At 40.0% G+C, this 15,907-nt stretch overlaps 2 protein-coding genes across 3 annotated transcripts in view; one reads left to right on the top strand and one right to left on the bottom strand.

Annotated features, from left to right (window-relative positions):
* LOC116064544 (zinc finger protein 239-like) overlaps window positions 1–15,907 on the top strand; it is an 893,026-nt gene that overhangs the window by 557,399 nt on the left and 319,720 nt on the right. The window lies entirely within an intron of this gene.
* LOC116061918 overlaps window positions 4,153–15,907 on the bottom strand; it is a 12,965-nt gene continuing 1,210 nt past the window's right edge. The window contains exons 2-14 of one of the 2 annotated variants that reach the window (XM_031316289.2): window positions 14,284–14,399; window positions 13,971–14,127; window positions 13,397–13,589; window positions 13,119–13,199; window positions 12,457–12,537; window positions 11,073–11,153; window positions 10,340–10,420; window positions 8,925–9,005; window positions 8,294–8,374; window positions 7,673–7,753; window positions 5,773–5,910; window positions 5,512–5,664; window positions 4,153–4,668 (exon numbers count right to left, since the gene is read on the bottom strand). In XM_031316289.2, the coding sequence (XP_031172149.1) occupies window positions 4,465–4,668; window positions 5,512–5,664; window positions 5,773–5,910; window positions 7,673–7,753; window positions 8,294–8,374; window positions 8,925–9,005; window positions 10,340–10,420; window positions 11,073–11,153; window positions 12,457–12,537; window positions 13,119–13,199; window positions 13,397–13,589; window positions 13,971–14,127; window positions 14,284–14,399 (1,528 nt within the window). In that variant the 3' untranslated portion in view covers window positions 4,153–4,464. Of the gene's footprint in view, window positions 4,669–5,511; window positions 5,665–5,772; window positions 5,911–7,672; window positions 7,754–8,293; window positions 8,375–8,924; window positions 9,006–10,339; window positions 10,421–11,072; window positions 11,154–12,456; window positions 12,538–13,118; window positions 13,200–13,396; window positions 13,590–13,970; window positions 14,128–14,283; window positions 14,666–15,907 lie in introns of those variants that run through there. The other variant, XM_031316290.2, reaches the window with a different exon arrangement.

The raw sequence follows: 15,907 nt of genomic DNA, 5'->3' as shown, positions 1-15,907 counted from the left end.
TTTAAATGTTAACAGACGATTATTACTATCATTCAAACAGTTAAAAAAAGTAATTAAAAAAAAGTTTGCATTGTAAAATAAAAATAAGATTTTTTTTGTCTTTGCAAGTAAATTGCTAGTGCTAACTTTGCAGTAGCAAGTTGTGTTTTAAGCTCTTTTTTCTGCTAAAGTCACAACGACTGGCGCTACATGACACAGTTCGCTACATTGATAAGGACTGACGGGGATTAATTGGCCGTCCGACAACTCGGTAACCTCGCAGCTAAACTGAACGATGTCGTGCAGACGGGCTCAGACATTTGTCCCGTGGACAGCTACCGACTTGTACCGGTTGTGAGAACATGCTAGTGGTTGTAAAAATGGCTGCAAGTATCCACGACAACGCACGCAATATCGTGGCTGCGTGACCTGGCGCTGTCTGCAGACGCTAACAGGGAAATTAAAACAGTATCACACTTGTTTTCTGCTGCACCTGCAATAAATGAAATGCAGAGGAGAAAATAATCTGTCTCCAAAAGTTCATATGCAGAGTGTTTGATGGTAATTTATTTGTGCTTTAGATTGTGACCGTTGTGAAACACTAATAAATTAAGCTTTGTTTCTCTTCAGTTTGAACTGGCTGCCGGCTGCAGAGAGACCGTTTTGGGGGTGTACAGCGAGTAGGGGATGTTAGCTGTGGGCTAATGCTAAGATCCACAGACAGCGCTGATGTTGATCATTTAATTGCTAACAAGCCTTTGAGATCTGAGGGATACAAGCCCTGTCTCAGTAAATCTATTCAATATAAAATAAAGTAATAATCAAAGAAAACTACGAGAAGGATTTCTGCAGCCAAGCTCAACGACTATTAAAATCAACTATAAACAACTACTAACTGACAAATGATCAACGGTTCAGGATCTAATACATTTAACATGAAAAAGGAATTCACAATTCCCACAAAGATACTAATTACACAGACAGATATTTACACATAGATAAATACTCTGGATGCTTTAAACAATAAATGAATATTTACAGGCTTCATCAATGTACTTTACAGTACACACTGACCTGAGGGATACAAGCCCAGTCTGAGTTGTTCCCCCAGTGATGGAAGCTTAATAGCTGCAATGTTACCTTGGATACTAAAACCTAGTAACTTATTACAGTATATATTATAACAGTATAAAAATACAAAAATATGACAAATACTGTATGTACACATTACAACTACCAAATAAAAGTAAAATTACTATCAAAATAAATTAGAACTCAAATTGTGTTTTTAATGTAACATGCAAAAGGCATATGGTACACATGTTAGACATTTAAAGACTTTTATTTATATGTGTTTCCTTGTTCTTAAACCTGTCATATTATTCAATAAAATGTTCAGTTCACAACTCGTCTGTCAGAAAAATCTAACTGCTGCTGAGTTCATATATGAGTATTTATCATCCAGGGCTTAAGTAAAGAGCATATCCCGAACATCCTTCAGACTTCATGAGTAACAGTTAGACTCTCTGAGAAACCTCCAGCTTTATCAACCCAGATCAGAATCTGTGAGAGATGTCAGACACAACAACGTTACCTTTAACAAGCTACTCCTTTTCTATTGTTCATTTTTATATGAAGTATATAAATATATACAGAGGTGAAAGTGGGATTTGGCAGGTGGGGGTAGTACTCCTAGGTTAGGGGGTTAGGGGTTAGGGGGTAATAGCCACAATCATCAAGCGATGATCCTCAACCGTGAATAGGCAGACATTGTAAAGCCGGCTTTGCAAGGGATAAGGGATGAATTTGGATATCGGTAGGGGTACCAATAGCAGTAAGAGTGCCAATAGGAACTCCAACACATTTCATAAAGGTTTCGACTTTGTTTATATACCGTTCTGTGTGCACTTGCTCTTCTGTGGCAGTGCAACATTTTGACCATGATGTTTTTTTAGCAGAGTCTGATAGAGGACATGCTGACAAACACGGGCATGTATAATACTTTGCATTTTTAATGATTTATTGCTGAGATTTGCGCAAAGCCGCTCTAGCACCTTCCGTTCTAAAGATATGGAACTTTGACCAAAACCCCCATTTTCAATGATGGGCTTGGTATGGTACCACCTACTTGTCTCTACGACCTTTCGATTCCGAGTCACTATTTTTAATTTTGAGTTAAAATCCAGAGTGGATTTGAGTTTAATGGACACTCTGTGGTTGTTAAGGGTGGTCAAGAATTCATCAAATTCATCAATTGGGTGGTTAGGGTTAGGTTTGGGTCAAAACGCAACGCCCAGGATGGGCATTGTGAGGGGCACGGGCACAAGAGGACCACTGGTGTAAATAAAACACTTAACAGTAAGTGTTGTGTTTAAAAGTGCTTTAAGAAATGAATAAATAATAAAAAGTGCCACACAATAAATAACTCTAAATCATTAAAAATATATAATAGAATAAAACCACACTGTTAGTAAAATGCATCAAACCAATGGTATGTGTATTATCATGTTAAAATCTTGAAGCAAGCAATTCAATTTGTAATAATAATAATAATAATAATAATAATTATTATAAATTGAAGGCAATAAAAACAAACAATCAAATTATTAAAATATAGATAAGGCAGAGTAAAAATTAAAAAGGACAACCAAGGCATCTTTAAAATATTTATTAAAAAAACATCAAAACATTGACATATTAGGTGGGACCCCCTCTGCAGGTAAAACTTAAAACTCCCCAATAAAAAAGGGAGGGGGGGGAGGGGGTTGGGGGAAAAAAAAAAAAAGGTATGTAAGTGCGTTTCGTTTTTAGAGCAACCGGAAAAAGAGTTACAACATGGCTTAAATTACCAGCCCAAATACAGCCAAAGCATAGCTTTTTAATCAGACGTTTGAGCCTTGAATTTTTAAAATCCTGGATCGTAAGGGTCCGATATTGTCCAGTGACAAACCGGGATGTGTATGGAATCACCCTGAGGTGAAATGAGTCTGACTTAACAGGACGTTTGGTTTTTAGAGCAGCCGGAAAAAGAGTCCCAACATGGCTTGAATTCCCAGCCCAAATACAGCCAAAGCATAGCTTTTTAATCGGACGTTTAAGCCTAGAATTTTTAAAATCCTGGATCGGAAGGGTCCGATATTGGCAAAAGTCCAGGACATCCCCGCCCACTCCTCGAGGCCCCCCGAGTGTGTGTGTGTGTGTGTGTGGATGAACAGGGAGTTGTTGGTACCCATGATGGTGTGGCTCTAATCCATGTTTGTTCTGCTCCAGCACCAGGAAAGAATGTCCCACACACACATTTACAGCACACCTGCAGCCTCACACACACACACACACACACACACACACACACACACACACACACACACACATACTCGTTTTCCTCCTTTGAGAGGTCCACATATTTTTACCCAATTGTGGGGTCCACCCTTTACAGTGGTTCTACACCTTTGTAAAAAATCAGGCAATAAAAAGAGCAGTTCCTAATCACAAATACCACTTCAATTTAACAGAATTCAAAACTTTTTTCTCCATGCTAGTTTTTTCGCCACTTGTGGGGCTCGTTTCTAGCATTCAGGACTTGTGAGCTCCACTCACACATATTCCTTGTTTTTATACATTAGCAGGGACCAATGTTACTATCTGGAGACTTTAATGGTTTCTCTGGTTTGTCCTTGATTACCAAAGAATCTACAGGACCAACCAATTAAAATCCCTGGTTAGCTCAGTCACTACCATGTTTGGCCTCATCTTGACAAGGATCATCTTTAGGTAGACAGCGCATTAACATGATATTCAAAAAATGAGCTCCTACTCAACATTTCCAAAACTATGGAGACTCTTCCAAATCAGCCCCAAATGCCATTTTAAATTAACATTGTTGTTTCTAGGGGTAACTATCAGTAATATTTTACATAAAACCTTGCATAAAAAAACTACAAAATGCTTTGTCTTCAATGAGCATGTATTTTTTAACATGTATTTGAGTCACTACATTTACTTCTCACATGTATATGAAAATCAAGTATAAGTCAAGTAAGTAAGTAGAAAGAGGGATAAGTAAAAATAATAATAAAAAAAAAGCATGCTCACAACTTGTCATGATCTCATTACAATCCAAAAATGATTTCCTTGGTAAAAAAAAAAAAAAAAAAAGTTGTTAGTATAAGAATATAAAGTATAAAGAACTATCCGTCCATTTAAACTTAAATTTAAAGTGGAAAAAAAACATTTATATAAACTTTTTCTTCAAAAGTTAATATTATGGATTGGTCTGGATCCGCTTTTTATATTGAAGACAAAAAATAACTAACAGGACAACACAAGAAGAATACAAGGAGAACAAAAACTACTAAAACTGCCTTGCAAATGCGGTTCCCATGCCACTTCGGGCTTGGACCCCTAATTACTAGAGAAAGAGCACAAACACTTTTAGGGGTTCTCCCTCCAGCCTAATGTTTCTACCCGTTTAGTGAAGTGCTGTCACTATAGTTTTCTTCTCCTCAGGGCAGTAATTCGATTTTTGATGAAGAATTTAACTGCTTTCCAGTCTCTATTTGCAAGGGCTTGAGGTTCGGCAGTAATGCAGCGCTGACAGTCTGTTTTCCTTGGAACTTGGCTCATCATGATGCATTCACATGCATGCACATTCCTCTGGTGTCCAGCTTCGTTTGGCAGCAGTTTGTTTACCTACGTAGGCAAAGAAGAACATGTTATAGGTTTGAGAACTTTATATCTTAATCTGAACTGAAACACAATTGGATTGATCATCTAAGTCATTCATTGCAGTACTGACTTGTTTCAGAGATCGCAAAAGGACTTTTCCCAGTCACTGAGAAATATACATGGGCGTCAGTTTGGTTTGAAATGTGCTGGGGACAGAGACGCATTCAGAAGTGCATTTTCATAAGTGCTAGGTACAATAACGCATTCATTTTTTTCTCTTTCGCGCAGGTCATGTTTTGAAAGACGCTGTCCTGTAGCTTACTAAGTAAATTAATAAAAATGTATACAAAAATGTGATGATGTCCGACACGTTTTATGAAGAAGAAAGCCTTTAGTTTTCAAAAAGCATTAGACATATGACCCACTATGTCCTGCTTTATGTATCATGTTGACAATGTGACATGACGTGACATCAGACCCAGAGAGAGGAGCTGCGCAGGATAAAACAAAAAGACTTCTGGAGTAGCCTACTTTTGGGACACTGAATAACTGTGGAAATAGCTGCTTCTGGGGTTTTAATGCAAACGCAATCCTCTTGAATGGAGAGAATGATTCCTACAGATCAGGGGAAGTTTCAATTCAACTCCAACATTTCAAAACGGAATCTGACAATCCCTTGAGAAAGAATCACAAAGCAAAAGTCCCTGGCTCCTTGGAGATGTTTAGGGAAAAAAGTTTATCCGAAGTTAGAGCGCAAGTGAGCGGTGTTGAAGTACGAGCAGGCGGCAGAGCCTATGCACCGTCCCATGGAATAACTGTGCAGGCGCTTCAGTAATATTGTGCAGCACAACATTTGTAGAGGCATACCAGAATGCTTTTCGTCCTTCTCAGCTTTGGAACAAGTTCCCCATCTGCTTGCACACTGGAATGGCCTATTATAGAATCCTCTTCATCGGTTTCCTCCACTTTAGTCTCATTTGAATCATACAGAGGCTCAGAAAAATCGGATACTCTATCCATCTGTAAAAAGGGTGTTATGTCAAGGTATGGTTATCCAATTTTGTTCACATTCTATTGAATCAATCACAAGGGAAAGATTTTTGATTTTTCAAAGTATCTGAGGCATACCAGAATGTTTTCACTCCTACTCTGCTTTCCAAAAATGTCATCACAGTGTGGAGTCAGAGGTTGGTCTTCGATACAATCCTCATCTGTTTCATCAGTTAACAGATAATCCACAAGGGAAACACCTTTGACAGTACACACCTAAATATAACAAAATAATCATTACGCATTAAGAACTGATGGTAAACATGTATATGGAGATACTCACAAGTTACAAAAGTTAGCTGGTATGAAAAATGTTTCTGGAACAGCATATAGCTTAAAAGGTAAGTCCATGGGCTTTTCTAAAGGTCTCAACGTGTCTCATAATAACATATGGGGTGCAGTGGATCACTTCTAAAGTGCCCTTTATGAACATGTAACAGCTCAGGAAGTGTAAAATTACCTGTAATAACTTGAAACAACTTGAGTTTAAATATTGAAAGGTGTTGAAATGATGACGTGATATTAATAATTGCGGATCCCACCAGGATAAGATTGGAAACGTGTTTGTGTGTAAGAGCACAACTGGACCCTATGGGCCCTATCTTCCACCCAGCGCAATTGACTTTGTACACCGATGCATGCATCATTCCTATTTTGCACCCGACGCACAGTGGACTTTTGCCTCCACAGATGCACGTCGGTAAATTAGGGAATGAATTTGCGCTCCCGGGGGCGGTTCAGCGAAAAGAGAAGGCGTGTTCAGGCGCAAACGTTCCCTGGTGCTATTTTGCAGTTTCAGAAAACAATTCCACCACAGACCAGGAAAAACCTGGTCTAAAGTCAGTGGCGCTAGTCTAAAGTCAGCATACACTTTGCTTCTCTCATCTACACGGACGCAGCAGTTCCCATTTTTGCAAACCATACATAAATACAAGGAAAAATATTACTGAAAATGCGCTTCAGGTGTTTGGATAGGTCAGGAGGAACTTTACAGTACAGTCCTCAAAAAGTCGCAGCATTCTTTGTGGCTTGCTGTGTTTTCCACAACATTTCCATGAATCATGGATGTGTTGATGACATAAATGAGGAAATATTAGAGGACTTAAGGAGATGTGATGTTGAACTACGGCGGGATTAGACACTTGAGGGGCTGGGAGTGCCAATACGCGATGTGCTCCTGGTGGAGCGGATGGACGGAGATGGAGTGGGGGGAGGAAGGGGCACAACAGGAGCAGGTGGTGTGTTTGGAGGCCCACACTCCATGGCTGCAGCAATCCTCTCCAGACTTGAGGAGATGCGCCCGAGAGGCCGCAGCAACATCGCCACCATTAATACTTTGCCACATCCCGGACAGCTCCTGCTTCAGCCATGACGAGAACGTCGGCCTCGTTGGCTGTGAACCGCTCCTGGCGTGCGCCTGGCAAATCCGCCATCATAATAGCAATCCGCCATGGAACAAGTGCGCCTGCTTTTAAAGGGAATGTGAGATGATGCTCTGATTGGTTTATTGCACGTTACGCCCAAACCATACCTATGAGTAATGTAGCTACTTCAGACCAACCCATTTTAGATATGCGTCGGGCGCAAGAGTCATTTATCCCGCCGGTATAATAGCAACAGCGCCCGAGATCCGCCCACAAAGCTACTTGCGTTTCAGATCGTTAAAATAGGGCCCTATAACTATAAGACTTAAAACGTGTGTGTGAGAGCTCAACTGGACGCATAAGTATAAGGCTAGAAACATATATGTGTGTGTGTGTGTGTGTGTCAGGTTAACTGGTCACATGAAAGTTGACTAGAAAATTGTTAGTTCAGATTAACATCGTTCCCTCAATCAGAAGTCTACTACATCACTCAGTAAGTAACTCAGACAGAAAAGCTGTATTAGGAAAGAAATATGAACAAAATCCCTTTGTTGATAATAGAATTACATAGTGTGGAATTCAACAAATAGTTTATGTGTACATTACTCCATTACCTGTGTGGTAGCAGCATCGATGTCTGAATCCTCATGGGATGTTTGATCAACAGGGAGCGTCTCTGTCTGGTGGCTTGTCATCTGGAATTTATATAAAAAACAAGAACACATTAAGAACTGATAGTAATCATGTATGTGGAGAGATTCACAAGTTAGAAAAGGTAGCGTGTATGAAAAATGTTACCTGTAACAACTTGAGTTTAAATATTGAAAGATGCTGAAATAATGTAAAATCACTTAAGAGTGATATACATACGGGAGGACCCCACCAAGATAAGACTAGAAACGTATACATGTGTGTGAGCTCAACTGGACCCCATAAGTATACAACTAGAAACATATGTGTGAGCTCAACTGGACCCCATAAGTATACCACTAGAAACATATATGTGTGTGTGCGTGTCAGGTTAACTGGTCACATGAAAGTTGACTAGAAAATTGTTAGTTCAGATTAACATCGTTCCCTCAATCAGAAGTCTACTACATCACTCAGTAAGTAACTCAGACAGAAAAGCTGTATCAGGAAAGAAATATGAACAAAATCCCTTTGTTGATAATAGAATTACATAGTGTGGAATTCAACAAATAGTTTGTGCAACAGCGTGTACATTACTCCATTACCTGTGTGGTAGCAGCATCGATGTCTGAATCCTCATGGGATGTTTGATCAACAGGGAGCGTCTCTGTCTGGTGGCTTGTCACCTGGAATTTATATAAAAAACAGGAACACATTAAGAACTGACAGTAATCATGTATGTGGAGAGATTCACAAGTTAGAAAAGGTAGCTTGTATGAAAAATGTTACCTGTAACAACTTGGGTTTGAATATTGAAAGATGCTGAAATGATGTAAAATCACTTAAGAATGATATACATACGGGAGGACCCCACCAAGATAAGACTAGAAACGTATACATGTGTGTGAGCTCAACTGGACCCCATAAGTATACCACTAGAAACATATGTGTGTGTGTGAGCTCAACTGGACCCCATAAGTATACCACTAGAAACATATATGTGTGTGTGTGTGTGTGTGTGCGTGTCAGGTTAACTGGTCACATGAAAGTTGACTAGAAAATTGTTAGTTCAGATTAACATCGTTCCCTCAATCAGAAGTCTACTACATCACTCAGTAAGTAACTCAGACAGAAAAGCTGTATCAGGAAAGAAATATGAACAAAATCCCTTTGTTGATAATAGAATTACATAGTGTGGAATTCAACAAATAGTTTGTGTGTACATTACTCCATTACCTGTGTGGTAGCAGCATCGATGTCTGAATCCTCATGGGATGTTTGATCAACAGGGAGTGTCTCTGTCTGGTGGCTTGTCACCTGGAATTTATATAAAAAACAAGAACACATTAAGAACTGATAGTAATCATGTATGTGGAGAGATTCACAAGTTACACAGGATATCTAGTAAGAAAAATGTTTCTGAAACAGCATATGGCGTTTTTCCATTACATGGTACCTGCTCGACTCGCCTCGACTCTACTCGACTCTACTCGCCTCGACCCACTGTGCGTCCGTTTTCCATTGCAGATTTTAGTACCGCCTCAGCGTGGCAGGTCGTCTTGCCGGCTCGACGCACACACCAGCGCACAAGTATAAACATCAGGCCACTTGAGCTTGTTTTACAGTTCTGTGGAGGCTCCACGCAGAGCTTTCGCGGTAGCCTATGTAATATGTGGCCTGATGTATACATTTGTCAGCTGGTGTGTGCATCGAGCCAGCATGTGTGTGTGTGTACTTAGGATACGGTGAAAGCTCTGCCTGGAGCCTCCGCAGAACTGAAACAAGCGGCACCGCAGTAAACTGCCATGACCTAACACGACACACACACAGAACGTCGAAGGTGTGTTGTTGCCAGAAGACACATTTAGTTTCTAAAGAAGCTGGAGGAAGCAAAAAAAAAAAACACAGCTGGCTGAACTATTTAAAAATAGCGGGTTTGTTCAGGACACCCCCGTCTGTCACTTTCACGTCACCTTTTCGGGTCGCCTCAGCTCGCTTGGAACCTCGACTGAGGAGGTACTAAAAAAAGTACCTGTTAGCAGGTACCAGGTACTTTTTTTCGTAATGGAAAACCAAAAAAGGCGAGTAGAGTCGAGGCGAGTCGAGCAGGTACCATGTAATGGAAAAGCGCCAATATAGCTTAAAGGTAAGTCAATGGGCTTTTCTAGAGGTCTCAACAAATCTCATAATAACATATGGGGTGCAGTGGATCACATTCCAACTGCCCTTTATGAACATGTAACAGCTCAGGAAGTGTAAAATTATACCTGTAATAACTTGGGTTTGAATATTGAAAGGTGTTGAAATGATGTAAAATCACTTAAGAATGATATACATACGGGAGGACCCCACCAGGATAAGACTAGAAACATATACATGTGTGTGAGCTCAACTGGACCCCATAAGTATACCACTAGAAACATATATGTGTGTGTGCGTGTCAGGTTAACTGGTCACATGAAAGTTGACTAGAAAATTGTTAGTTCAGATTAACATTGTTCCCTCAATCAGAAGTCTACTACATCACTCAGTAAGTAACTCAGACAGAAAAGCTGTATCAGGAAAGAAATATGAACAAAATCCCTTTGTTGATAATAGAATTACATAGTGTGGAATTCAACAAATAGTTTATGTGTACATTACTCCATTACCTGTGTGGTAGCAGCATCGATGTCTGAATCCTCATGGGATGTTTGATCAACAGGGAGCGTCTCTGTCTGGTGGCTTGTCACCTGGAATTTATATAAAAAACAGGAACACATTAAGAACTGACAGTAATCATGTATGTGGAGAGATTCACAAGTTAGAAAAGGTAGTGTGTATGAAAAATGTTACCTGTAACAACTTGAGTTTAAATATTGAAAGATGCTGAAATAATGTAAAATCACTTAAGAGTGATATACATACGGGAGGACCCCACCAAGATAAGACTAGAAACGTATACATGTGTGTGAGCTCAACTGGACCCCATAAGTATACAACTAGAAACATATGTGTGTGTGTGAGCTCAACTGGACCCCATAAGTATACCACTAGAAACATATGTGTGTGTGTGAGCTCAACTGGACCCCATAAGTATACCACTAGAAACATATGTGTGTGTGTGAGCTCAACTGGACCCCATAAGTATACCACTAGAAACATATATATGTGTGTGTGTGTGTGTGTGCGTGTCAGGTTAACTGGTCACATGAAAGTTGACTAGAAAATTGTTAGTTCAGATTAACATTGTTCCCTCAATCAGAAGTCTACTACATCACTCAGTAAGTAACTCAGACAGAAAAGCTGTATCAGGAAAGAAATATGAACAAAATCCCTTTGTTGATAATAGAATTACATAGTGTGGAATTCAACAAATACTTTGTGTGTACATTACTCCATTACCTGTGTGGTAGCAGCATCGATGTCTGAATCCTCATGGGATGTTTGATCAACAGGGAGCGTCTCTGTCTGGTGGCTTGTCACCTGGAATTTATATAAAAAACAAGAACACATTAAGAACTGACAGTAATCATGTATGTGGAGAGATTCACAAGTTACACAGGTTATCTAGTAAGAGAAATGTTTCTGAAACAGCATATGGCGTTTTTCCATTACATGGTACCTGCTCGACTCGCCTCGAATCTACTCGACTCTACACACTGTGCGTCCGTTTTCCATTGCAGATTTTAGTACCTCCTCAGCGTGGCTGGTCGTCTTGCCGGCTCGACGCACACACCAGCGCACTTGAGCTTGTTTTACAGTTCTGTGGAGGCTCCACGCTGAGCTTTCTCCGTAGCCTGTGTAATATGTGGCCTGATGTATACATTTGTCAGCTGGTGTGTGCATCGAGCCAGCATGTGTGTGTGTGTGTACTTAGGATACGGTGAAAGCTCTGCCTGGAGCCTCCGCAGAACTGAAACAAGCGGCACCGCAGTAAACTGCCATGACCTAACACGACACACACACACAATGTCGAAGGTGTGTTGTTGCCAGAAGACACATTTAGTTTCTAAAGAAGATGGAGGCAGCAAAAAAAAAAACACAGCTGGCTGAACTATTTGAAAATAGCGGGTTTGTTCAGGACACCCCCGTCTGTCACTTTCACGTCACCTTTTCGGGTCGCCTCAGCTCGCTTGGAACCTCGACTGAGGAGGTACTAAAAAAAGTACCTGTTAGCAGGTACCAGGTACTTTTTTTCGTAATGGAAAACCAAAAAAGGCGAGTAGAGTCGAGGCGAGTCGAGCAGGTACCATGTAATGGAAAAGCGCCAATATAGCTTAAAGGTAAGTCAATGGGCTTTTCTAGAGGTCTCAACAAATCTCATAATAACATATGGGGTGCAGTGGATCACATTCCAACTGCCCTTTATGAACATGTAACAGCTCAGGAAGTGTAAAATTATACCTGTAATAACTTGGGTTTGAATATTGAAAGGTGTTGAAATGATGTAAAATCACTTAAGAGTGATATACATACGGGAGGACCCCACCAGGATAAGACTAGAAACATATACATGTGTGTGAGCTCAACTGGACCCCATAAGTATACCACTAGAAACATATATGTGTGAGCGTGTCAGGTTAACTGGTCACATGAAAGTTGACTAGAAAATTGTTAGTTCAGATTAACATTGTTCCCTCAATCAGAAGTCTACTACATCACTCAGTAAGTAACTCAGACAGAAAAGCTGTATCAGGAAAGAAATATGAACAAAATCCCTTTGTTGATAATAGAATTACATAGTGTGGAATTCAACAAATAGTTTATGTGTACATTACTCCATTACCTGTGTGGTAGCAGCATCGATGTCTGAATCCTCATGGGATGTTTGATCAACAGGGAGCGTCTCTGTCTGGTGGCTTGTCACCTGGAATTTATATAAAAAACAGGAACACATTAAGAACTGACAGTAATCATGTATGTGGAGAGATTCACAAGTTAGAAAAGGTAGTGTGTATGAAAAATGTTACCTGTAACAACTTGAGTTTAAATATTGAAAGATGCTGAAATGATGTAAAATCACTTAAGAATGATATACATACGGGAGGACCCCACCAAGATAAGACTAGAAACGTATACATGTGTGTGAGCTCAACTGGACCCCATAAGTATACCACTAGAAACATATATGTGTGAGCTCAACTGGACCCCATAAGTATACCACTAGAAACATATATGTGTGAGCTCAACTGGACCCCATAAGTATACCACTAGAAACATATATGTGTGTGTGTGTGTCAGGTTAACTGGTCACATGAAAGTTGACTAGAAAATTGTTAGTTCAGATTAACATTGTTCCCTCAATCAGAAGTCTACTACATCACTCAGTAAGTAACTCAGACAGAAAAGCTGTATCAGGAAAGAAATATGAACAAAATCCCTTTGTTGATAATAGAATTACATAGTGTGGAATTCAACAAATACTTTGTGTGTACATTACTCCATTACCTGTGTGGTAGCAGCATCGATGTCTGAATCCTCATGGGATGTTTGATCAACAGGGAGCGTCTCTGTCTGGTGGCTTGTCACCTGGAATTTATATAAAAAATAAGAACTAATATTGATCAAATCATATAGATCGAGCAATCACATCGATATCCAGTTACACAGACAATCAGATTAATATAAATATTGAAGGAATACAAAAGTACATGTACCATTCAGGACATTTACACACACTTTAAATCCTCAAATTGTATGTATCAGTATAAATCTAACCATCTCACCTTTTTACGCCACGGCCATTGTGAATCACCATAGTTGTAATCAATTTCTGTTCCCGCTTCAATATTCTTAACAGCAAATAAGCACAAATGTGGCCTGTCGTTGACTATGATTTTTTTCATGATGCAGTTCGGAGATTTGTGGTTGTCATTTACTAATCTTCCAAGGGATCCATCCTCTCTGGATGCATCGATACTAAAAGACAGAAGAAAAACTACACATTAACCATATTAATAATAAATATCAAATTTCATTTGATTTAAATTTTAAGTGTATACATCTTCACAGCCTTTTAAAAACACAAAACATCAGCTGTAACTGTATGACCTGTGATCGGAGAAATGCCTGATCCAGATAAAGCTCTTTCCATTAGCCTAAAATGTCAAGACTTATGTGATAGTTAAAAGTTACGAACCAAAAATGATTCACTAGAATTCACTGTTGCAATCCACCTTCCATGTGTGATTAAAATATTGATCTTGCTTTCATTCATCCATAAACTATTCAAGCTTTTGTTTCAGGTCTTTAATTAGAATTTCCCTGATCTCTACAAAACATGCGTTTTTACATGCTTACCACCAGTGACGTTTCTGCCATTGAAACTCGTACAGGAATGTACTCTGTTTATCAGAGTATTGTCTAGACTGGCAATCTTCCTTTGATAGTAGTTCACCCCTGTACTCCAAGACAAAAGCTCCCTGTTCAATGGGCTGACTCGCAAACACTCCTCTTCCTGTGAGGACACAAATATGCATACATATATATACACAAATATAAATTTGATTAGAAGAAACATTGAGGCATTTCAACCATTCTGTATGTATGTAAATGAATAGTACTGAGAAATGCACTTGTGTAATAGGCTGCCCCTGAAAGGACATCCCCGTACCTTTGTTACTATCAATAAAGATTTCTTTGAACAGAGGCTTGTCCCTTGAAGACAGAATATACGACACTGCGTCATCAGCAGGCCGTATCCTCTTCCTCCTTTTTAACATGATGGCTCTGTGAAAATCATTTTAAAATAATTACAAAGGTTTTCAACATGAGTAAACAACCTCCTCAATATCTAGTGACGGCTGACTCATTATGAATGGGTCCAGCACGGGTTGAATGCGCTTTGGCGGGTCAGCGCCGTTACACATGTCTTTTGTAGGCTATGAAATCGTTACTGCGCTAATATTTTTATGAACTATGATAATGTGGCCATGGGTCACATCTCTCACCCAGGTCCAGCAGGCTACATACCATACATACCCTTCTCGTGTCCGTGTGTGCTGTAATGCTGTCTGACGGTTCCACCGGTAGCTTAGCCTAGCACAGATCATGCAGGTAACTAGTTCCATCTAGCCTACTGCTCCGAATAAGTGACAAAATAACGCCAACATGTTCCTATTTACATGTTGTGATTTGTAGAGTCACAGCATGTACAAAAAACAACGTAACATGAGACACAGCCATCAACCCCTAACCCGTCAGACAGAGTTAGAGCACGCACAGAGATGAGAAGAGTATGTATGGACTTGTCTAACTCAGGGGGATACGGTGAATAAACTGAAGGCCCAATAAGTTGGCGTGTTCCTTTAATAACTTCTAATGTGTTTTTCTAATGTGGCGGCCGCAATAACAGAGAGTTACCAGCGTAAACACGGGTACCAATACAGGTTTACCTCTCATACTTAATATACAGCTGTGGTAATAATACAGCTTTCCCTCTCATACTTAACAATATACAGCTGTATTAATAACAATTAAAACTGTAGACAAATGTCAGCAGTGTGGACCGGCGGTGCTGTGTCTGTCTGCATGTTGCAGGTGGGCCGTGTGTGAGTGAATGAGGGGGGGGCTGCACGGAGGAGAGATCCAAACACAGGCACGGCTTTACAGAAGGAATGGATAATGTAACGCAACATTAAACCATATCGATATAAACGACATCGCTTCGTTGGTGGAGAGGCAGCGGATGCGAGGACGTTAGGTGCACCGGTGCGACCTAGGAAAAATCTTAGTCACACCCTTACAAATTTTGGTCGCATTTCTAGAGCCCTGTATACTATTACAATACTTGAATACCCAACAATAACTCTCCAACATATTAGTAACTCTAATAATTCTACAAAATATTATAATGTTCATGTATCACAGAGATTTTGTGAGGCAAGTGATATTCTGGCATTCAGGTTAATTTATACAGGTGCTGGGGCCTAAATCAAGAACTAATCACAGAAGCAGTGTTCCCTGATTATAAAAATGACTCACTGAAATCAGTTGATGTACACAATATAACTGCTTGTGTTACACATGCACCAAAACCCTGAATATGTGTGTTACATAAGTCCCAGACTGGCTGTCTGTGTCCAAGGGAAAGAAATTAAGCAGCTCCTCCTCTCTCTCTCTCCCCCTTTCCTCGTCCTCGTCCTCCTCCTCCTCCTCCTCCTCTCTCCCTTTCCTCCTCCTCCTCTCTCCCTTTCCTCCTCCTCCTCCTCTCTCCGTCACTGTCCACGTTCGGACAC

Source organism: Sander lucioperca, chromosome 17, assembly GCF_008315115.2.
Source record: "Sander lucioperca isolate FBNREF2018 chromosome 17, SLUC_FBN_1.2, whole genome shotgun sequence".
Taxonomy (NCBI): Eukaryota; Metazoa; Chordata; class Actinopteri; order Perciformes; family Percidae; genus Sander; species Sander lucioperca.
The sequence above is the reverse complement of the archived record's forward strand: the minus strand, read 5'-3'. Positions and strand labels throughout refer to the sequence as shown.